Source organism: Kogia breviceps, chromosome 6, assembly GCF_026419965.1.
Source record: "Kogia breviceps isolate mKogBre1 chromosome 6, mKogBre1 haplotype 1, whole genome shotgun sequence".
NCBI classification, from domain to species: Eukaryota; Metazoa; Chordata; class Mammalia; order Artiodactyla; family Physeteridae; genus Kogia; species Kogia breviceps.
Window position 1 is genome coordinate 81,821,631 of NC_081315.1, and position 24,012 is coordinate 81,845,642.

Below are 24,012 nucleotides of genomic sequence, written 5' to 3' on the forward strand. Positions count from 1 at the left end.
TATCAGGTAATATTTTTTCCTCTCAATTGCATAGAGTCTACGTGCTACGAGAAGTGTGAATTTGAATATCTGAGTACATCTCAGCCACACTCTCTTGAGTGTCTGACTTTGGGTAATTTCCTCCAAGAGCCTCGGTTTTCTCATCTGTGGAATGGGGACACCGATTCTGCTACGCCCTCTCAGGGGCCCTGTAGGGAACTAACTGAAATAACGTGAAAGCCCGATGCTTTGCGTACTCTTAGGACAGCATAAGCTCGAAGGCCAGGAGCTGGGTATAGGCAGAAACCCCCGGGCGCGCAAACAACTCGCAGCGACCTAGGTCAAGATATTCTGAAGATGTTCCTTTCAGAAGGTTGGGGGAGCAATTCCCCATCGGCAGAAGAACGTGTTGTAACATCTTCCCAAGGCGCACACGCACTCTAGCTACTGCCCCGCCCCTACTACCACCAGCCCCTCAGGGCAATCCCGAGAGTTCGGGGTCAAGCAGGCGGCGCCAAGAGCTCTTTCCTAAAACTGAACCCCGCCCACAGCAGCAGGAGCCTCAAGTGCAAGTCTGGGGCTCCGAAGTCTCGTCCCGGCCGGAACCTCGCGCTGTTACCAGGGGACCCTCCGGGTCCCAGCTCATTCCTTCCCTTCCCCCGTCGGAGGCGCACACCCGGCTGGGCGACCACGCGGGCGGCAGCGGCGGCGCCAGGGCCCGCCCCCGCCCCCATTATCATTAGCAGATATAACCCTAAACACTTGCTCTTTACCTCCTTTCTCCCTCCAGGCATTGGTGAGGCAGCCTGTCAATCAGCGCTCGGGCGGCAGCCCCCCGCGCAGGGGCTCGGCGATGCCAGCCTTCGCGACAGGCGGCAGTGGCGGCGGCGGCGGCGGCCACGGCACAGACAGCCACCCTTCCACACGCGCGCACTCGGGCAGAGCCGGCGGGCGGGCGGCAGAGGCACCCTCGGAGCCCGGCGCCGGGCGCGGAGGGGGCGTGCGAGCCGGGACCTGCCCAGAGGCGCAGAATGGAGGAGGAGATGCAGCCGGCGGAAGAGGGGCCCAGCGTCCCCAAAATCTACAAGCAGCGCGGGCCCTACAGCGTCCTCAAGACATTCCCCAGCAAGAGACAGGCGCTGGCCAAGCGCTACGAGCGACCCACCCTGGTGGAGCTGCCGCACGTGCGGCCGCCCCCGCCGGCCTTCGCGCCGCAAGCCGCGGTCTCCATCAGCAGCAGCGAGCCGCCGCCGCCACCGCAGCAGTTCCAGGCGCAGAGCTCTTACCCACCCGGGCCCGGCCGGGCCGCCGCCGCCGCCTCGTCGTCGTCTCCGTCCTGCACGCCCGCCGCGTCCCAGGGCCACCTGAGGACCCCAGCGCCGCCGCTCGCGGCCCCCGCCGCGTCGTCGTCCTCATCTTTCGCCGCCGTCGTCAGGTACGGCTCGGGCCCGGCGGCAGCCGCCGCGGGCAGCAGCAGCGCGGGCGGCAACGGCGCCAGCCTGGAGCTCAGCGCAGGTACCAACTCTCGGGAGCAACTTTCCGTCCCGCCACGGGCGGGGGGAGGGGTGGGACCCGGGAAGGAGAAACCGGGGACCGAAGAGAGCCTCCCGCGCGCCGAGCCCGGCGGGGGCGGGGTGGGTGGGAGGGGAGAGCGGGAGGCGCCCAGAGCCTGCTGAGGGAGCATCGGGGCGTCCGAGCGCACCTCGAGGCCTCTACGCGCCGGCAGCAACTTCTGGAGGTTCACCGCCGCCGCGTCCGGGGCTTCCGATGGCGCGTGCGCCTCTTAACAGGTGGCTCCGGCGCTCGCGTCCCGCTCGGCGCCCGGGGAGCGCGGCACTGGCGATCGGCGGGGCGGGGGCGGCGCGCGGGCGGGGAGTGGGGCGGGACACCGTGGGGTGACAGCGGCGGCGGCGCGGGGAGAAGCGGGCGCTACTCTGGCGGTTCTCGGGGACGCCCTCCCTTTCCCCTCCGCTGCTTCACTTTCTCCTGCTTCTTTGCTTTATCTGCCTCTCTCCTCCATTTGTTCTTCCTTCTCTTTTTTCCTTCTCATTTGCCCTCTGGTCCTCTTTTTCTCGCTCACTCTGTCGCGGTCACGCGGCTGGCCCTAGGGCTGCTTTCCTGCTTTTTCCGGGCGAGCGCGCGCTGTCTCTGCCTCTCCCTGCCCCCCTTTCGCCGGCCACCCCAGAGTCCCCGCCGGTGTGTGCAGGACGCGGGGCTCCTCTGCAGCAGCTACGCGGGTGGAACTGGCGCTCGCCCCGGCGGCCGCGACTTCAGGGACGGAGACCTCCCGCCCCTCCCCCAGCCCCGGGAACCCGGGAGCTCTGGGGCCCCCTGGGTGGGCGCTGCTGCACCGCGAGATCCCGGGCCCCGCAGAAATGACTGCCTTTCGGGGAGCACCCACCCCAGGGTACGCGACTGCTGAGAAAAGCCGGCTCTCCAGCCCGGCGCGGGGAGGGCGACGGGATGGTGGACAGGGCACAGCCTGGGGCCTGCGCCCAAGTGTGCTGTCTGCTATCCGAAGACGCGCAGCCCCGTGTATCCCGCCGCTCAGAAAGAAAAGTTCCTGCTCAGGCCTTTTACGGCACTTTGGAGCCCCCCAAATCCTGCATATCAGTGAATCCACGGCTTCCTTTTTTCCTAATGAAAATAGGAGCATTGTCTTGAAATGCGTTATAGATGCCTAAGCTCATGTTCTGTTGTTTGTCAATATTTTGACACAAGAAGGATTGGTTTTGAGAAAGAAAATCTAATTACAGGTTATAGTGAAGACTTGCTCTGTCACATCCCTCACTGGCTGGGAGATGTTGGCAAGGTTTTTATGTGGATGTCCTTATTGTTTGTGAGGTGTGGTTTTTTTCCCTGTATTTTAATTCCACTGTGCTTTTATGTTCATTGTGAGGCTAGCCTACTTTCACTTTCCTCATTTTTCTTGTGTTTTCCCCCCTTCTTAGTGAGGTTTGTGTGCTTTCTGGGCTTGGGGTCTGGTTTTCTTATATACTACTTCTTGTTCACTCCTTGTTTATTTCCCGGCTCTGCTTTATCTTCCTTTATCTGTACATTGTTCAGAAGTTTGGGTCCTTTCTCCACATTTTATATTTTGCTTACTTCTTTGCACAGCCTCAGTGCCACCATGTTCATCGGGGTTTTCCCCCTCTTTATCTGCCCAGTTCAGTCTTTAATCTCATCCTGCTTTCTCCTTTCAGTCTTTGCTGTCTTTCTTTCTGTCTTTTACTTTTTAAAATACAGTATAAATCTGCCCCCTCTCATTTCCATTTTCATCCATAGTTTTAACCTTGCTTTTCCCTGCTATTTTTCCTGTATTTCTTTTTTCTGCACCAGTCACTTGCTATCCTTTCCATGGTGCCTTCTACTCTGGCAGTTTCCCCACTCTTTTATCCATAAGGAGTTTTTGTTGTTGTTGTTTCCTTCTTACCTTGTTCTGAATGTCCTCTTTCAGTGTTTCTTCTAATGTTCTGTTTAGTTTGTCTCTGTCCCCAGGTGGAAATCATATCACTGAATCGGAAGGAGTGGAAAGGGGCTTTTTGATTTCCCTCCAACTCCCTATGTTTTTTATTTTCAGTGCTGCTGCTGCTTTTTTTTTTTTTTTTTTTTTTTTAAAGAGAGGTCATAGAGAGGTAGGCTAGATAGCCCCAAGAACAGGATGCCATGTGCTTGTTGGAAAGATGGGAATTGAATGGTAGGTTTCTGCCATGCAGTGAGGAGAATGGTCAGGGGGGAAAAAAAAAAGACCATAGTACTAGACATCATGAATTGTGGTCATACAATTAATCATTGGGGGACAAAGCCATCTCTTAACAGGCACAGTGATGTGAGTGGCCATCAGAGGGACGGTCACCTGAAGAGCTGATTGGCTCTTTGAGGAACTAGTGGTTCCACTTTGAACCAATAAGCATGTGTGTACAGATAGCCATCCTAGCACACTGGGTGGGGTAGGGGTAGGGGTAGTGATTTGCTTGTTGCACCCTCACAACAGTGGTATTGCAGGGTCTCAGGCCACCTCGTAAACTGAAAATAGTCAAAATGTCAATGAGATGAAATGAGTCAAGGATGGAAGAGAGATAACTGAGTGTCCAGAGAAAATGCAGTGAAAAGATGAAAGGGTTGAAGTGAACCTTATTTGCCATTAAGGGCCATAAACCATTGAGAGGAGAAATACATGATTAAAATAGATTTTTCAACATTCTTATAAAATCTCCTGAAGAGTATAATTTTCCTTAAAAGCGGTAATATGACATGGTTCTAAAAGCATATTTTTCCTCTGTGGGAGGCTTAGAGTTAAAACCCACGTAGATCTTGATATGCAGCCTAAATTTGGCATCAGGAAATGGGAAATTGCATCTTTAAGCAGAGTACAATCAAAAATGAATTACAATAAATCCTATATAATTGCATAGGTCATTCTCTTTAATGAGATTTTATTAACCTGACTGTCAAGCTTTTGAGTCAGGCAGATATTTTATCTTCTTCAACTGATAAAAGTGTCAGCTATAAACCACCATATAAATATTCATAAATCTACACATCTGTGGCAGCCTATCAGCATCATTCTTTTGGACATTAAAAGCATTCTAATTACTTTCTGTCTAGCAGAGCTGAAATGCTGCCTGTTATAGTATGTGCTTGGCAGGCATGATTGCTTTTGTTTGCCATCACAAATAGCAGCATCCTATTTTATATACCGATGGTCCAGAAAATATTCAGGGATTGACTGAGCAGGATGAATATTAGGAAGCACCATCTGGTTTTGATAGCACCGAGTATATTAACTCATCTGTTAATTTTTGACACCTCATTGATTTATTTATTTAGAAAAATTGCATCCTGTGTTGCTGTGTTGATATTTGCCATTAGGGAAAAAAAAAATTGGATGGCATTTTTTTGAAAGACATACAGTAGTTCATTGATTTAAGACAGGGGTGATGCTTCCAAAGATGCTTTCATTTTCTAACTTCTATTTTCTATGCCACGAAATCCTCTCATAAAAAGAAGTTATATTAATGTTTTAAGGAAATTATCTATTTTGAACTAGTTGCAAATCCTTTGATAGATGTAATATATGGATACATGGTAGTATAGGTCACAGAAATTTTTTTTTTCTGCTTCTGCATTTTTAATATTAATATATTTCACCCTTTGTGGGCGAAAATCAAAAGATTACCACTAATCTTGACTACTGTGATCTCCTTCATAGAAACAGAATACTCCTGGGGATCTGCTGTGATGGGCAAATTCCATTCAAGGCTTTACTTACAAAGAAGGATGTGAAAGTAGGGAGCCTGTGTTTCATTGCTGGGTTCCCACCCCTCTTCTTCACTTATCAGATTTAGGATGGATTAAGCCACTTAAATTCTGAGTAATTTCTAGAAATGAATTTTTTAATTACAAAAATAACATGGGTTCGGATTCTGGACATAGACTAGGCACAATCTGCAACGTGATATTAGATCCTGACAGGTTGCACAATAAAGCAAAATAAATTAGAGAGATGTGGTCATTTCAGAGTGCTTTGTGATTGTGATATATTAACATTTTATGGTGTTTAATTTTAGAGAAGTTAGGGATAAACTAGGTTGTTTTAAAACCTCTCTATAAACTGTTGACTTTGTACTTCCTTGCCATCACTTGACTGGAACATTCTGTGCCTGGGGGCGGGAAGGAGTTTAAAAATTTCAAAATACGTGTCCACACTTTGCTCAGTTAAGAATCGTGGATCAGTGGCCATTCAATTGTGTTCATTTGAAAACAGAACTTTTCTCTATTTCTTAGCAATAATGGGCATCGCACAGTACTTGTGTTCTAATTATATTCTGTATGGAAAGCTGAAGCATTGCTGGCTGCAATATGTGTCAAGTGTAAAGATTTGCCATTTTCCACCAAGTATAATAGTAATATTTTTCATCATACTCTTCAATGTATTGACATAAAATACTATTCAAATATAAGGTAGTGAAAAGAAGAGAATTCAGCTTTAAGGATAGTTGGCATTTTTACATATATCAGTTCTGAGAACAAATTCAGAATGAAGCATTTGAAAAAACTGCAGAGGCAAGAACAATTTTTTTTTTTAATTTATTATTTATTTATAAATTTATTTATTTTATTTATTTATTTTTGGCTGCGTTGGGTCTTCGTTGCTGTGCGCGGGCTTTCTCTAGTTTCGGCGAGCAGGGGCCACTCTGTTGCGGTGCGCGGACTTCTCATTGCGGTGGCTTCTCTTGTTGCGGAGCACAGGCTCTAGGCACGCAGGCTTCAGTAGTTGTGGCACATGGGCTCAGTAGTTGTGGTGCACGGGCTTAGTTGCTCCGTGGCATGTGGGATCTTCTCAGACCAGGGCTCGAACCCATGTCGCCTGCATTGGCAGGCGAATTCTTATCCACTGCGCCACCAGGGAAGCCCGCAAGAACAGTTTTATGATTGTAACTATTCTCTGATATTCTGAGTGCACTTTAATACATTATCTTCATAATGTACTATATTACATAATGATTTTTTTTCTCAGCATATTACGAGTTTATCCTTCAGTTAAGAAAACAAATCATGCTTGTCTCTACATCAGATTTTTTTTCCCTTAAAATCTATACCCTAACGTGATTTATCAATATGATTAAAACAACTGAGCTCCTTAGGACATTGGACAAATACATTCGAGCAGTTCTTTCTAGGCAATTCTGTTTTAGCCTTTCCTTTCATATTTTGTTCCTTTCATCAAGGTTATGTTATAGGTGTATAGGCTGTAAATCAATTGGGACTATTCTGATTAAAATGCAAACAGTAAATAAAACTTTAGATCTAGGATGGGATTATAGGATTAAATGAATGAAAACTGCTAGTGAGCTAGAATTGAGAATCCCCAATCAATATCATCCTTTGATTTTACTAATAAAAGAACAAAAAGCCAGGAGTAAAGAAATGACAATGCAGCATCTTAAACCCCCCCACTTGTATGGTTCAACTGTTTACTTTGTTTATTCGGTTTGGGTCATTGTAAGATAGAATACCCAACTATTTGAAGTCTTTCTCCATTAAGTTTTGGTTCAAATCATGAGCTCAGTTCTTCCTTTCCACCTGGCTGGGGGCAGAGTCATCATCACGTCCAGTGTTCGGTGTGCGAAATACCCTTCCCATAGCCACATCCCTATTTTTCCAAGGCAGTAAGCCGACTTTATCTTGGCTGCTACTTCAGCCAAGTTCCCAGCCCATCAATCAGCTCTAGCCTAGAACTATACCTGGCATCTAGCTCTTTCTTTAGTACTCAAAATAATTGTGTAAAAAATAGGCCTTTGCCTAATATTTGTGGGATTCAGGGTAAGGGTACAAATGCTGTAAACTAAGATACTCTATTTGTAAGAGTCCCCACATGTATTCAGGAAATATTTCTTGAGATTCTGTGCTGGCCCTCAAACCCCAGTCCACTCATGGAATATACAGTCTATAAATCTCTCCTGAACTGAAAAGAACTGGCCTCTGTGTTCTGACTTGTCGTTTTTCCTGAGAGATTTAGGAATGGGAGCATTTTATAGATTTGGGAGATATGAGAGGTGCTTCCTATATGCTCTGGGCTTTATGTATATTCTTATTAAATAAGTGAAATAGGAGACTTGTACCCCTTTCCCCCGATATCTTAGTTACTTCAAGAAGAATAGTAAGAAAAAACAAAGTAGACGATGAAGTACCACCTGGAGGTTTCTGAAGGTTGGTTTCGTCGGTCATCGCCCTGGGTTTTCTAGCTAAATCAATTTCTTAATCACAACTATTCTAGTTTGTTGCCCCCATAGAAGCCCTCAAGCATCTCACCACTTTTCAAGGTTTTTTTTTTTCCCTCAGCAAAAAAATGCAGCTAGTCAACATTTCCAGAGACAGCAAGTGACTAGTTACATTTCTATCATAAACAACGGATATCGGCATCTAGAATCTACAATATTTTGTTTGTTGCCATTATTCCACGTAGGGTGGGAGAGGAAATGAGAGGTACCCTGATAGCTCTATATAAGCCCTAAAAAAGTTTTCTCTCTCTCTCCCTCTGTGGGTATTTATTGATATAAATAGTGCGTTCTGGGTGGTGGTCCAGAAAGAAGACAGTGTTCTTGTGACGTTTACATTTAGGGTGAATTTTCAAGCCCCTTAGACTGACAACATTACATCACATTTTCACGACATTGGGTTTTTTCTCTCTTTCTGTCTGAAGTGAACTGATTGTTTTCTGTTTGCTTTTTGCTTTCCACTGATTGACAGTTAATATGCTTTAGAATACATTTGTGGAAACTAACTGGCACTCTCGGCACATACCATTTAAGAGATTTGGTGGGAGAAGCCCTGAGAAGAGGCACTATTGCTTTTCAGATGCTGCTGCTATAGATCAAGCTAAACATTGGCCTTGACAAGAAATCTAAGTTAGCAGATAAAGTAAAAGAACGGTGAACACAGATGTCGGATGACACAGTCTTGCTTCGGGGCTGCTCATCGTTGGCCTTGTAGGCCCACTCTTTGTTTTTACCTTAGACGTTTAGTGAGCTCTTCAAAAAGACTTATCGTTCTTCTCCATTTTGCATCTGGGAGCAACGTACTCTCAGCAGGGATTGTATCAGCTGATTAATAGCAAGGGCATGAGGGCACTCCAGAAATAGACGTAATGATTGCTGTAAGCCCTCCTGTCAGTGAGGAGTTGAGTCTGCGGGGCTGGCTCGATTCATTAGAGTGAGGATATTAATGAAGCCAAAGGTGTTAGTTCAGACCCGTGCACGCTGGTTAATGCCACGGAGAGGGAGTCTCTGTCCGGTGCCCCAGTCTCGCAGTCCAGCCATTTCCCAGAGTCAAGTTAGGGGTAGCTCATCAGGCACCCCACCAGTCACAGAGCAGCAGGAAGCTATGCATCCTATTAGAAGTGGATTCACTATGTCACCTGTGTGTGTAGCAGAGAGTAGAAGTCCATGATTTTGACACTTTTTAATGTTAAACTCTAGATCGAGGACCTTACTTGTCCCTTGTCTTGGCTGTCAGTCTCTGATGTGTCTTCTCTTGTATTTCAGAGAGTCGTATGATCTTGGACGCCTTTGCTCAACAATGCAGCCGAGTCCTTAGCCTCTTAAATTGTGGAGGAAAGCTTCTGGACTCCAGCCATTCTCAATCCATGATTTCTTGCGTAAAGCAGGAAGGCTCAAGTTACACTGAAAGACAGGAGCAGCGCCCTGTTGGCAAAGGGGTCCACAGTCAGACCACAGACAATGTAGACATAGAGATGCAATATATGCAAAGGAAACAACAGACTTCTGCCTTCCTGAGGGTTTTCACTGACTCCCTACAAAATTACCTGCTCTCCGGGAGCTTTCCGACTGCAAACACCTCCTCGGTCAGTGAGTATGGCCACCTGGCAGATGTGGATCCTCTAGCAACGTCCCCTGTGCACACACTAGGTGGCTGGACCTCCCCAGCGACATCCGAATCCCATGGTCACCCATCCTCTTCTACGCTGCCTGAGGAAGAAGAAGAGGAGGAAGAGGAGGGCTACTGTCCTCGATGCCAAGAGCTGGAGCAGGAGGTGATTTCACTGCAGCAAGAAAATGAAGAGCTCAGAAGAAAGTTAGAGAGCATCCCAGGTACCCTGCCCTGTTACTTGCAAGCTACCTGCAACTCATTCCTTTCCCCTGTCCCATCTGCATGTATGTATGCATGCGTGCATGTATGTGTGGCTTTTTGTTGTTGTTTGGGCTGGCGATGTAGAAAAGTTAGAAAAACAGGCATGCACAGTTTTAGCCTGCCAGTGCCAAACATAAATTTCAAGATGAGCCACTAGCCTTGTCCTGTGTTTAAGCCACAGTCTTCTGGGGTGTAGGCCTGAAAACTACGGTCCAATTAAAAGATGTCTCCACTGATAACAAAAGTGATTCCTAGATGTAGTGCAATGAGATTGAAATAGGCCAGGTGCTGTGAGCTTGAATATTCTTCAAAAAGTGACCCTGTTCCTTTAAAATGGCTTTTGTATTTTTAAAGACTTTGATATATGTGTTTTATTAGTCCATGATAGAAATTTAAAAGAAATGGTATCTACAGAGGCGGGGCTCAGAGAACAAATGGTCTCTTCTGTTCCACTAATTTCTCCCCTTTCTTGTTAAGTTTCAACAGACATGGTCTCTTTTTAGCATGCAAACTCCCCCTTAAAGTTAATGTGCAACTGTAAACTAAAAGGAATAGCTCAAAGACAGACCAGTTATTAAGCTGGTCGCAAACTAGTTGTGCTCCTGGCTAAACATGAGGCATTTTACTGCCTCGCAGAGACTCTAGATCTGCAGAGTAGTAAAGTCATCTTTATGGCAAGATCTTCTGTGGGTTGCAAAGCCATTTATTTCCCTATTTGGAAAGCTCCTGATTTTGCCTATATCTTTGAGGTCATTCCTGCATGTCTGTGGCTTATAAAAGACATTAAGACCTTTATAATCAGGCAGCCCATTGATAAAAATTTTTGAGCATGTATCTACATTGGTAGATACATGTACACATTCATTGGTTATTTACATACATATACTTGCATACTAATATGTTCAAAATAAAGATACATAACATATTTAAAATTTTTAAGGCTGATCCATAAATAGAAATAGAAATTATGTTCTTTTCCTAACTCGATGTCGTTGCACCATCCAATTTGGCAGCTGATGTAAAAAGAAGGAGGTGTCGAAGAAAGTTACCGATTTGCTTATTAGAATTGCCAAATCAGAAATTTATTTTCCTTCTGTCCTTTCATTTAAGAGAATTGCCCAAATAGAGCTGAGGTTTGGCTCAGAATGTTTTGGAATTAGATTGACTGCAGTTGTGGGAGAGAAGCAAGAGGTGAAGTAAATCCATTCTCTGTTGTTACATTTGAGCCCTGGGGTTAGATGCAGAGTCTTGGCGTTTTCCCTGCCAGGCAGGATCTGACTGCAGCAGAGAGACTGGCAGGACCCAGAAGAATGCAGCGGAATCAGAGCGCTACTGGTTTCTCCAAGTCAAAAAGATACATGGGTGCAGCTAACACACTGGGATTTTACAACTTTCACAGCTTCATAAATTATGTTAACTATTGGTTTTACCCCCAGAAGGGTATGTTGCGTCTTACTCCCCACTCCTCCTCTTTCATTAGGGGAGAACATAGTGTCCTGGAGATAAGCCAACTGCAGATCCTTACATCAGCCATTCAGAACTGTGGGGAAGAGTTTCAGAGTACAAGGACAGGTGACACAAATGTCCAGAGTATTATTGCCTAATTCCTAATCGTAAATATTTGGTGAGCCGTCTATCCTTGGTAAACTTACCAAGCAAATTTGGGATTCACTCCACCTCTTGTTTCCTAAATCTGTACAGATGAAATGTCTGTGTCAGGGATAACTCATTGCTGGCCTGCCACTAATCATTGTCCTTCTCTGCTTCCCAGAAAGACGAACATGCTGCAATTTCTTGAGTCCTCTTGATGGTCAGACATTGAATGACAGTTGTTGAAATTAGGCTAATGATCACCACTGTTACTGTAAACATTCCACCCCTGTTACTGTAAAGAGTCCCCTCCATGAACTTGAACCAGTTCTACATTGGAGAGCCATGATTACTTTAAATAATCCACACTGAAATTCAACTATATAGACGAAAATCAGTTCGTCAATTATAAATAGAAAAAAAATTGTGTGAAATGCAGGAAAGATTAGCTATTTGTGATTACTTAACTCATGGATTCATTACCTAGGGATACCTTAGTATTGGGCATCAGGTTGAAAGTGCCCCTCGAGATGAAAGACTTGAATCAAAGAGAGACATAACTGCCCTCTTGCCCTCCTCACCTCCCAACCTCCATCTTTGGCTAAACAACAAACCAGACTGTGGGTGATCACCCAAGAATCCACTTTGGCATTCTACGAGCTATGCCTTTGGTGTGGGCAGGGCCGGGGGGAATCTGTTACTTTTATCCATATGAAGAAAAGTACAGCAATAATACTCTGGTTTTGCACGTAACAAGAATATTTTGCAAGCAGTAACTTTCCTGTGAGATTTGGGATCGATTTTCCCTAAGCAGTATCCGTGCTTCCCAGTGATCCCAGTAGGCCTCTGTCATCCTAGAGGCCGTACGTGTCCATGGAAGGACCTGGGGCCTTCTTCCTGTAGAATCTGCCCGTACGTTGTAGGATCACTCTTCTTACAGCCAAGCAGGATGGATGAGTACAAAGGGGAGAGGAGCGTGCAGCAGTTAGCAGAGGAAGTAAGGTGGAAAGGGTGATGGGGGCACCTGCAGTGGGTTAGCTCGGGGGCAGTGTTCCTCAGGCGCCTCCCTCTCTCTCCAGAATCAGGCTGTTGAGCAGCTCTGAGATTCCAGTTTCTTTCTTTTCTTTTTCTTTTTTTTTTTTCCCCCTGAAATAAAGCATTTATACCTGGGAGCAGTTCTTGAACTGAGAGTTCAAAAGAAATGAGCCTATTAGTCTACAGGAAAAAATGCTTTCACTTGGGCAGCTGTAAAAGGGGGAAAGGAAGGTGACAGCCCTTACCAAAAGGAAAGAGACCGGGGAGGGATATTCTTTCTGGCACCACCCGAGAGGGCCTTTGTTTACTGTATTATTTGTGAAACATTCAACAAAGTCTTACTGATTATCAACTACATGCAAACAAGGGGCTTCTAGAAAGTGCTGTCTAACTTACTTTCCAGAGTTACCTGCAGATACAGGCAATTAAATATTTTATCCCAGGAAATAGCATTAGCACATTTTCTTTTGCATTAGATTACCACACTAGAAAATAGAAAATCTGTTTAAAAGTTTAAATTTTTTAAAAGAAAGTGAAAATAGGTTAAAAGAAAAAAAAGTCACAAAAGGAAGACATTTGGATCAGGAATACAAAGAGCTGAGAGGTTATTAAAAGAAGAATGGTGATGGGCAAACTTCTCTATGGAGAAGATGTCAGGTTAGAGTAGTCACATTTATTTAGAAAGCTTACAGTCAGCACTGGGTGACGAGAACTCATAAGGGAGGGTGGATATAAAATACCATATTTCATCTAATTTAAGCCCCCATTGAATGTAAGACACACCAATACTTTATGTTCCACTAAGAGAGAAGAAAAAACACTGCAAATCGTAATTGCACATTATAATTATCTTTGAACACCAAGTTCAGAGATTTAAAAATACGATAAAATGTGGGTGTTAGAAATATAAAATACTGTATGGTAATTAAAAAATCACTTCCACACTACTATATATAAACTAGATAATCAGCGAGGACCTACTGTATAGCACAGGGAACTGTACTCAATATTTTGTAATAAGCTATAAGGGAAAAGAATCTGAAAAAGAATATATATATATATATATATATATATATATATATATATATATATATATAAACTGAATCACTGTGCTGTACACCTGAAACTAAGACAACATTGTAAATCAACTATACTTCAATAAAATTTAAAAAATAATAACTTCCAAAGTAAAATAATTATGACACATTAAAAATACCTTGATGTTTTCTAAGTGCCAAATACAGAGAAGATATACTTATTGTTGATATTAGTAAAAACTTTCTACTTTCTAAAAGTACGTTTATGATCATCTCAAGTTATCTTCATAACTCCAAACAAAAATTAATATTCCCATTTTACAGACAAAGAGGTTGCAACCTGGACAGGTAAAGTCTGTGGCAGACCTCAGGTTTGAATTGAAGCCTCTTGACTCCAGAGCTAGTTTATTACCCTCTTCTACCCTCAAAATGTAGTCGATTCTCGTTATTCGCAATCGTTCTATTCTGTAAGTAAAGTCAGTGTGAGCACTGAATCAGCAAGGCGTTACTCTGAGGGGAAATACAGACCTCGGGTCCCGAGAGCCTCTGCTCGCAACATTTTCATCAGCCAATCACAAAACCTCGTTTTAAGTATGTTTTTGTATAACGAGCCGTTATTTAAGTTATAGTATTAGTTGGTTAACATTGAATTCACAGCCAGCAACGCTGTGACTCAATCCTGAACAAAGCCTATCTAACACTCCTTTTCCCCTTGAAGCACATCACAGCCTTGCGCTCAGGAACACTTAGACACCACTTCAACTCTCCGTTTGGCGCTCCTTTTAAGCAGCGAAATCACCAAGAAGAAAAAGCGCAAAAATGCAAAAAACATGGCACTAAACAGAACATTAAAAGAACCCTCGTTATCGTATGAGGGCTGAAACGAGCAGGCCAAGTGTTACCTTGTTCAACCTCAGCTGGGGGTGTGTGATTCCAAAATTCAGATTTCTCAGTGACCAGCCAAAGTCCGCAGTGACCGCAAGAGCACCCCAAATACAGATTTGACCATTACAAATACATTATAGCGAGTAGACAAATTTGCAGATCCAGAACCTGCAAATAATGAGGATCAACTGTACTAACTCAGGAGGCTACAAACTAGAGAATTAACCTTGGATTACGTACAAAGTGTTGATCCTAAGTAAGGATATTCTATGTACAAAGATTTTTAAAAGATAAAGATTTTAAAAAGATAAATCATAAGTCAGAACACACACATTTATCTACTGTTTGCCATCTTACATGGGCACACTGTGCCTCGTGCCTCAAAACAGTTAAAACAGTAACCTCAAAGATCACTGATCAAAAAAAAAGATCACTGATCACAGATCACCGTAACAAATATAATAACAATGAAAAAGTCTGAGATACGCAAGAATTACCAAAATGACACAGAGACACAAAGTGAGTGAATGCTGTTGGAACAATGGTGCTGATAGACTTTCGGTGCAGGGTTGCCACAAACCCTCAATCTGTAAGAAACACAATATCTGGGCTTCGCTGGTGGCGCAGTGATTGAGGGGCCGCCTGCCGATGCAGGGGATGCGGGTTCGTGCCCCGGTCCGGGAGGATCCCACATGCCGCGGAGCGGCTGGGCCCGTGAGCCATGGCCGCTGAGCCTGCGCGTCCGGAGCCTGTGCTCCTCAACAGGAGAGGCCACAACAGTGAGAGGCCCACGTAATGCAAAAAAAAAAAGAAACAGAGAGGGACATGGTCCTGTGCCTGATCATACAGAAATCGTAAGTGGTTTTCCCAGATTGTTGGTGGTAGTCTCACCTTGTCAAGAGGTCAGCATTCAGTTAGTTACCCAGGTTGGGAGCCTCAGTTCCATCCATAACCATCTCTCTCCCTCCTTGATGTCAGCCTCCTCTCCTCTGGATTCCACCTCGTACATACCCACCGGTGTGGGGTCCTCCTTCCTCTCCCCACGGCTTTCCTCCAGGCCTGTCTCACCAGATGGACTCTTGCGATAGCCCCTCAACTCCCCCAGACGCCAGGCTCTGCCAACTGAAAAGGCCCACGTCACCCACTGCTAAAAAGCCTCTATTGGCCCATGGAGTAAATTCCAGCCCCCTCAGTGTGGCATGTGACATCCTTCACTGCCTGAGTCTTCCTGTTCATTTTTGGAGACTCGACCCTCAGTTCCCACCATACACCAAGTGTTCCAACCCCTCTGGACAATTTGTGATTCCTAGCCGCCGTGCACTTGCTTCTGGTCTTCCCTTAACTCCTGCTGTCCTTCCAACATACCCTCCTTTTCCCCACTCGAGAAACTCCTACTCATCCATCAGTACCCAGGTCAGGTGACACCCCTCCATAACAAACCCCTCCCCCAGTTCCCAGGCAGAATTAACCACTTGCTGTAGTACATCATGCTTGCTTCTGTTGAAGTCTGTATCAGGGCCAGTTTTTACTCTCTGTGTGTCTGTCTCCCCTGGGGTCTCCTCTCGAGGAGAGGCAGGCTGTGTAAGGTCCTTGAGGACAGAGACTAAGTCACAGTCATCCTCATAACCCCAATTCCCAGCCCAGTGTCAGGCACGTTCTGTTGTAGCAGCTACATATGTCAATTAAATTAAACAGAGACAGGACATTGTGATAATCAAGAGAATTACCAGGCGTCTGTAGGCTGAGTAACACTTCAAGCTCATTGTTTATTTCTAGACATTTACAATTGAGGAACTTATTACTTTACGGAGACGATATGAATAGGACACTTGAAATAAGCACACAGATGGCATGGTCGTCAGAGGACAGTAAATAATTTTAATCTCCCTATAAAATTGTATGTGGTATACTTTGAGGTAAATGTTTAGAGTCTTTAAGAAACAAGTATATAGCAAAGCAGATTAAATAATGTTTGAGGAACAAGAAGAGAAACTATCAAGATGTTAATGCAATGATCTGCCAGGAAAATTAGGTACTCGAGACCCAAGCACCTTTAATATGGGCAAAACCAGAATCAGAGCAATTCTCCTTGGAAGGCCCGTACTTAAGAGTCCCTCAGACAATACAGCCGCCAACCGTGCAGAGTCAGTTCAGTAGCTAAATGTGAGCCTTGTCTTCGGTCTTCCTGGCCTTCAGCCTGTGCCCAGATACCACCCACAGGACACACTTGCCTTCAGGAGAACCTTACAGCCAGTAAAGGCACGTGAAATTCCACTTTCTTCCAGCGCGTGGGCATCAGCTGGCCTCGCTCAGGGCTTAGCACTGCTGCCTAAATACTGGGGGTGTAGAGATGGGAGAGTCGTCCTCCAAGCCCTTCCAGGGCTATACAGGCAACACTGAAGGACATATATAGCAAAGGAAGGGGAGATAACAGTAATGTAGACATTCTTCAAACAACTTTTAAGTAGCTATAATCCGTGCCCACTGTAGAAATTTTTTTTAACTGGTTTTTACAAGGATGATAAAGGATAAAGGTAATAATAACTGCCCTAATTCTGCTACCAAAATATAATCATTTTTAATTATTAACACTTTGGTTTATTTCTTTCCAGTCTCTTCTCCGTGCACATAATTATTTTTAACATGGTTGAGGTCACACTGAATATTCAGTTTTGTAAGCGTTTTTGTGCTTCACTTAAACACTTTTTCCCTAAACATATGTAAAATATGGATAAAGTACCAGAAGAAGTTTCATTCAAATCTTAGTCAGTCAGTGAGTATTTACAAATTTTACTAAAACTTCCAAACTAAATTCAGAGTAATACCTCTCACATGTCACTTGGAAAAGCAGTGACATATACACAGTTGGATTGCTGCTACCAAGATCCTTCTTTTCAGCAATGTGTAGGAGGGACTCACACACAGAAGTTAAGTGGAGGCCCAAAGGCCACACAGTTAATGAAAAGCCAGAACTCAACAGCAAGCTCGTTTCCTGTCTCCATTAGCTTCTCAAGTCTTCTGCTTTTTTCCTGTAATCCGTGCCCATTGCCAGCAGATTCATTCTCACTCACTGTGGCATCAGCAAAGTGGGTTAGACTGTTTGTTTGTGGAACTCTAGTAATGTGGGAAATTATTGTTTGTCATTCAGTTAACTTGCTCAAACTTTTTGGTGAACATTGCATACCCTAGCAGAAATGGTGTGGTTTAGAAAGTGGATTTTCTAGCCCTCAGTGACTCAAAGTCTCTGCTCAGCCATACCCAGGGTGAAGGTGTCTGTCGGAACATAGAACTGTTGGCCAGTAAGTGTGCCCCTTAAAAGGAACTTGGGCAAGGTCTGGCAGAATTATAAATAAAACACAGGGTTTAGTTACATCAGGGTGGGCTCTAAAGTGGATTAGTCTTTTAATAGGATGATGAAATTAGAGGTACTTGACAGGTTTTATTAAACTTTGGTTTAATAAAAGTCCGACTTCAGGGCTTCCCTGGTGGCGCAGTGGTTGAGAGTCTGCCTGCCGATGCAGCGGACACGGGTTCGTGCCCCGGTCCGGGAAGATCCCACATGCCGCTGAGCGGCTGGGCCCGTGAGCTATGGCCGCTGAGCCTGTGCGTCCGGAGCCTGCGCTCCGCAACGGGAGAGGCCACAACAGTGAGAGGCCCGCGTACCAAAAAAAAAAAAAAAGTCCGACTTCAAACTGATACACACGCGCCTTCTTTTTGTTGAAGGCACGATCTTGCGGTTGTCCCGAAAATGCTTCTTTAATTTGAAGAATATATTCAAATGACTATACAAGAGTGACCTATGACACAGGTCTGTAAGACACAAATCTATAAGGATGTTACTTAAGAAAATATTTTTTGGCAAGAAGAAAAATTTCCTAACCTACTTCTACTTCTTATCATTCAAATTCTTCGAAAGATGTTGATGTAGTTTTTGATTTATGTTGCAATGTGATGTCACCTGAAAAACCCAGAGCTATTAGCAGGGGATAAAGGTAATTTCAGTTTGCTCTCTTAAAAAAAAAGTGCTGAGCAAAACGAAGTGAAGAAAGCTCAGTGGTGATACTGCAAAATTAGGGTTTAGGTTAAATACTTATTATTTTCTTCAATGTGACAAAAACATCTTAAGAAAACACACAGCCAAGACAGATAATGGCAATAATTCATATCAGTTAGGTATTTACTAAGTTACCAAGACCTTTAAAAGCAATCAGTTAATACTCTGGAAAGGGCTCTAATATAAATCTTAAAATATAAGAATTATTTATACAATGGTATAAAAAATGTCAGACTCTATGTTGGGTTAACATCTGTTCAGTTTTATTGTGATTCTGTAAGACTGTGCCTCACAAAATATAGTGCAACAGTTAATGAAATACATAATAACCGAATCTGAATTGGACCAGATCAGCTGAGTTTCCGGAGAGGGGAGAAGTGAGACACTTACCGGGAAAAAGTACGTGGTCAGCTGTGTCTGTGTCAGGAAGCAGGTCTAAAGTGCATGGCTTACTGGTTTACTGAAGAACTAGGAATGAATGACACTACAAATGAGCATTATATCATTGATCAAAAACCAGTGAAACATTAGTTTTCAGAACTTTAATTTTAAGAAGTACCATCGGGTGCTAATGTTACAACTTGAGTCCAAGAAGACGTGTCTCTTCTGTGAGTTGTTCAGTGTGATATCATTATTATTAACCCAAATTCATCTTAGAGCAGGTTTGACTTGAAAGTTTTCAGTGAGCTGTGCTGAGCCTAAAAATTCTCCCCGAACCGTAGCATCTGTTCTATATTTACAAACTGAAATAACTACAGATGTCAAATGAGAGAAGATTCTATTTCCTTTAGAAAATGAGTCTTTTTTTTTTTAGAAGTTTGCATCAGAAATCTTTAAAACTTAAAGCTTTTTATCTTCCTGGCACAAAATAGCTAATGTGCAATTGTGGCAATTTCTTCTACCCAGTGCCCTGCCAGACCGTTTTAGACTACCTGAAGACAGTGCTGCAGCACTACAACCAGCTTGTGACCCCACAGCCAGCCGACCAGCCGGCCGAGGTAGGTCTCATGCCATTTGGAATTTCCTTAAGATGAAGCATCTTTCTAGTTTACCCATGTATATATATAGAAGAACAGATTGGCTAGCAAAATACATGTTTGACTCTGAGGTTTATGGGTGAGTATATATCCTGTGGAGAAAGATCATGCATCATGAAGATTCAACTCTGTACTCTGAGGGGAAGCAAAAGAAGTAGTTTAAATCCTGTGGGCAGGGCTTCCCTGGTGGCGCAGTGGTTGAGAGTCCGCCTGACGATGCAGGGGATGCGGGTTCGTGCCCCGGTCCGGGAAGATCCCACGTGCCGCGGAGCGGCTGGGCCCGTGAGCCATGGCCGCTGAGCCTGCGCATCCGGAGCCTGTGCCCCGCAAAGGGAGAGGCCACAACAGTGAGAGGCCCGCATACCACAAAAACCACACACACACACAAAAAAAAAAAAAAAAAAAAAAAAAAAAAAAAAAAAATCCTGTGGGCAAGTCTCCCCCCATTCTTTCGGCACAGAGAACCCACCTGTCGTTCCCTCGGGCAGAGCCAGTGTTTGTTCCAAGCCTTCCCGCCCTGCAAATCAGCCCTCCTTTGATTCTCCCTCCATCCCTCAATGATTATCTTTTCCTTCTCCTTCCATCACCCGAAGCATCCTATCGGCACCTTCATCCTACACCACGACACATCCCGCTCCTTGAAGGTTGGGCCCAGGTCTCGTCCCCGTTGGCATCCCCAGTGCGTGTCATCGAAGGCATTTGCTGAATGGGGACCTCATTCTTCTCGGTGATCAAACACTCGGAAGACTGGTGTCTATTCATTGCTCCACTCTCAGTTCTCATTTGCCCTCCCCTGCCTCCGTAATCCGGCTCCACCTCCACGACTCAGCGAATGGTCTGCAAGAGCCCCCCAGCCTGCTACTCTCCCAGTTGTCCAGTCCAGGGGCCCATTGTCCAGCCCTCGTCATCCGCGGGGCCTCACCCCTCCTCCAGGTGCTCCCTTTCTCTGGGCCTTTGTGTCAGGACTCTCTTGTGGTTCCCCGTCCCTTTCTTATTAAGCTTTTAAGGAGTTTTCCGACCACCGTTCTCTGGACTTTGGGTCTTTCATCTCTCCACTGCCTTTCTCTGCTCAGCTATGCTCTCTCTGAACATCAACCATGTGTGGGTTAACGAGTTCCAAATCTAGATCTAGACCCCAGTCCCCAGGACTCTAGACCATTGTGTCCTACTGCCTGACCAGCGGAACTCACGATGCCTCCTCTGAATACCCATCGTTTCTCCTGTTTCCTCCTCAATAAAAGCAGCACCAACCCTGGGCAGAAGCTTTCGAGGCATCACAGACTCTTCCTCTTCCTCATTCCTGACAGTCACGTTGAATAGTCTCTTCTCTCTAGTTCATTCTCAATCACATTTCACCTGGGCTGTTGCAGTAGATTCTTTCTTCTCTGTGCTCCACACTGGAAAGTTGTTTTTCTAAAGTACAGATCCAAAATAAATGTCACATGCTTAAAATCCTTTGCTCCCTAAGATAGGGTCCACAATTTTTTTTTAACCGACGCGTCTTTTAAACCCAAAGTCTTTCCAATCAGTTTCTTTTTTAAAAAAATTTATTTATTTTATTTGGTTGCACCGGGTCTTAGCTGTGGCAGGTGGGCTCCTTAGTTGTAGCTTATGGGCTCCTTAGTTGCAGCATGCATGTGGGATCTAGTTCCCTGACCAGGGCTGGAACCCAGGCCCGCTGCATTGGGAGCTTGGAGTCCTACCCCCTGCGCCACCAGGGAAGTCCCGGGTCCACATTTTTTAACTTGACATTTCTATTATACAAAAAGCACATCTGAAAAGCCCACTTCTTCAAGAAGCTCTTCCTGATTGCCACACCCCTCTGTGCTCAGAGAGCACATTGTTCATGAGACTAAACCAGAACTTACTTAAAAGTTAATATACACCTCCGTCTTCCATCTGGACATGACTCTATGAAGACATTAAATAAGTGCTGTTCAAATTGGTTTGTTCAAAGTGACTTGACAATAGGTCAGAGTTGGTATAGGTCACCAATACCCTTTTGGTGGCTAATATGAAGAGAATTCTATAAAAATAAGGGAAATATCTACATTTCCTCTAGATAGGACTATTTAAACCTTTATTACCCATCATCATTGTTATTACTATATTATTTTTATTGTCATTTCAGGCAAATGAGGATCTTCTCAGTAGTATTGTTTAATCACATTTGATTTCTGTTAGCTGTGATGAAACAGCATGGGTAACCTCATCCACAACACAGAACAGTCTGAGTTGTTTGGGGCTATAAATGACTTTCTCTCTTAATCCTTCCTTCCTTCCTCCCTCCCTTCCTCCCTTCCTTCCTCTCTCCCTCCTTCCCTTTCTTTCTTTCTTGAAAATGACCTCCAGATGGTATTTCTACATTTTGGAAGAGCTGTTGAGCTCTTCTGTAGGAGTGGATGCTTTCAAGCTTGGAGAGGGGGCACCTTCCCTGGATTGCCAGCTCTCTCATCTCAAGTACATCCCATCTTGAAATAGCCTCAGCTCTTGTTTTAGGGGCAACTCTGAACTCGGGAACAGGGTGCCCAGCTGTGCCTTTTGACTTGTGAGACTTTGGGAGAGGATTTAACCTTCTCGGCCAAACAGCCACAGGCATCCTGGCTTGCCAGATGAGCTCACACACCCGAGGGAAAGCTGTTTTTAAAACGTACAGCGTTCGATAAATAAAAGGTTCGAAAACTAGCTGCACAGTCTCCTTTTGTAAGGCTGACAAGCGTACTTACAATGACCAAGAGGATAATTTCAAATTAAGGATGGTGGAAGGCCTCTGTCCTCAGTAGCCCTTTTTAATGGCGTCACTCCAGTTGTCCCTCCATCTCTCCCCTCCTGCCATGAAACAGCAGCCTGGGCTAAAGGACCCTTCGGAACCTCTGGGCTCCTGCCCATCTTTCGATCATACATAGCACACAGAGCCAAGGGTTGGTTTATGCTCCCGAGTACTCGTCTTTTAAACCCATGATAATTTCGTCCTTCCCATGTTATAGATGGGAAAGCTTTGGTCCAACAAGTTAAAGTAATTTGCTCAAGAAACAACAAATAAAACCCAGAACCAAGATTTAGTTCAAACCCAGGCTGACTCTAAATTCAAACCACAAACCACCTCCCTCAGCTGCTTCCCTTAAAAAGGACACAAAGTCACACTCCTGCTATTTCAAGGGAGTATGAACGCTGGGGTGATGAGTTTCCATGGGTATGGTTCAGTCACAGTTTCATAGCCATACCTGCTGCCTCTTTCTTTCCTGTTGGCTCCTATACCCTTTGCCCTTCTCAGAGCTTAACTGAACAGGGCACTTTTTAAAATTTAAACCTATCAGTTCCAAGTAGTGCCAAATTTATAACCTGTAGTAAATTTGCAGAGTTGTAAAACTGAGTGAGTTTCCCTTCTTTATTTTGTACACCTTAATTACTGGGGAAGAAGTACATTAAAACTGAGATCATGGGTTAATTAATTTGTCCTGGACTGTAGAATTTTATGGACAACCAGAACTAAAATAATGGTTGTGTAGGTGCAATTGACTAAACATGGCTTATAAATGTTACAGAAATTCCTGTAATTAGTCCCACTGCAACTATTTAGCCTGGGAATTTTATAGCAGACATAAAATATGAAGGTGAAAAGTAAGGAAAATTTTGAGTTGACATAGTGGCATTTGCAGAAGCTGTAATTTGAGGAAACTTGTTTTGCATTATTATTAGTGATTATTTTTTTCTGTTTCCACAATTCCCCCTCTTTAAAATTCACTTTTTAATGTTTCCACTGAAATACAATGGCTATCAGATATTAGGTGCATGAAACACAAAAAAATACCTTATGGAAGTAGCCCACCAGCATCATTTCTAAAAGTACTTAACCGCCAACCAAAGGATGAAGAGACCTGTTTGATCACACTCTTCAAAGTCATTTTTGCATATTTTAATAGATTGAAAAGGAAAGTTACAGGTTATATTTAAATAGTGTTCCCTGTCATTGGATCCTGACACATTTTAGCCTACCTGTTAAAATGCAAGTTATAAATAGCTCCTCTTTCAAAGGTGTTCATTATACCTCATTGGCTCTTGTTATAGAAAATGCAAATGTAATTTGAAAAGTGCCCGTTCTGAGTGTGAGCAATTACTTGTGCTCTTCAGTACCTGGTTCACTGTCAGTATAGCCACTTGGTTAAAAAGCATGTTTGCCTTTGAAATGGAGATCGCCTGGGCTGCTGGCTGGCTGGCCGGCTACATAGGTAATGAGAAAATATTTCGCTTTTCCAGGGAAGCAAGCAGCTGTTGAACAACTATCCTGTCTACATAACGAGCAAACAGTGGGACGAGGCTGTAAATTCTTCAAAGAAAGACGGGAGGCGGCTCCTTCGATACCTCATCAGATTTGTTTTCACAACCGATGAGCTTAAGTACTCATGCGGCCTTGGGAAAAGGAAAAGGTCAGTGCAGTCAGGAGAGACAGGTCCTGAAAGACGCCCTCTGGATCCAGTTAAAGTAACATGCCTCCGAGGTACTGCATCCTTCCACTCAGTGTCCATCTGTGATCTCATTTCACCGCATTGGCTGTGGCTCCCCCGTGCAAGTGTTCAGCCTTTACTGTATTTTGGTTTTTTTCTGCTGAGACGTTATAGGCTTCATGTGGCCCATCTCCTTAGTATCAAGAAGTTCTTTAAAAATTCTTCGTTTGCTTTAGCACTTAATGGCACATAAGCGCTGCATAGCACCTCATGTTTCACGCTTTAAGTTCAGATTT

General features: G+C 44.4%; 1 protein-coding gene across 3 annotated transcripts in view; it reads left to right on the forward strand.

Annotated features, from left to right (window-relative positions):
• The first annotated feature begins 892 nt into the window (after positions 1 to 892).
• Positions 893 to 24,012, forward strand: part of BEND4 (BEN domain containing 4) — a 30,769-nt gene continuing 7,649 nt past the window's right edge. For 2 of the 3 annotated variants that reach the window (XM_067036156.1, XM_059065845.2), the window contains exons 1-4: positions 893 to 1,494; positions 9,027 to 9,593; positions 19,141 to 19,232; positions 23,529 to 23,769. In XM_067036156.1, the coding sequence (XP_066892257.1) occupies positions 1,011 to 1,494; positions 9,027 to 9,593; positions 19,141 to 19,232; positions 23,529 to 23,769 (1,384 nt within the window). In that variant the 5' untranslated portion in view covers positions 893 to 1,010. The remainder of the gene's footprint in view (positions 1,495 to 9,026; positions 9,594 to 19,140; positions 19,233 to 23,528; positions 23,770 to 24,012) is intronic. The other variant, XM_067036157.1, reaches the window with a different exon arrangement.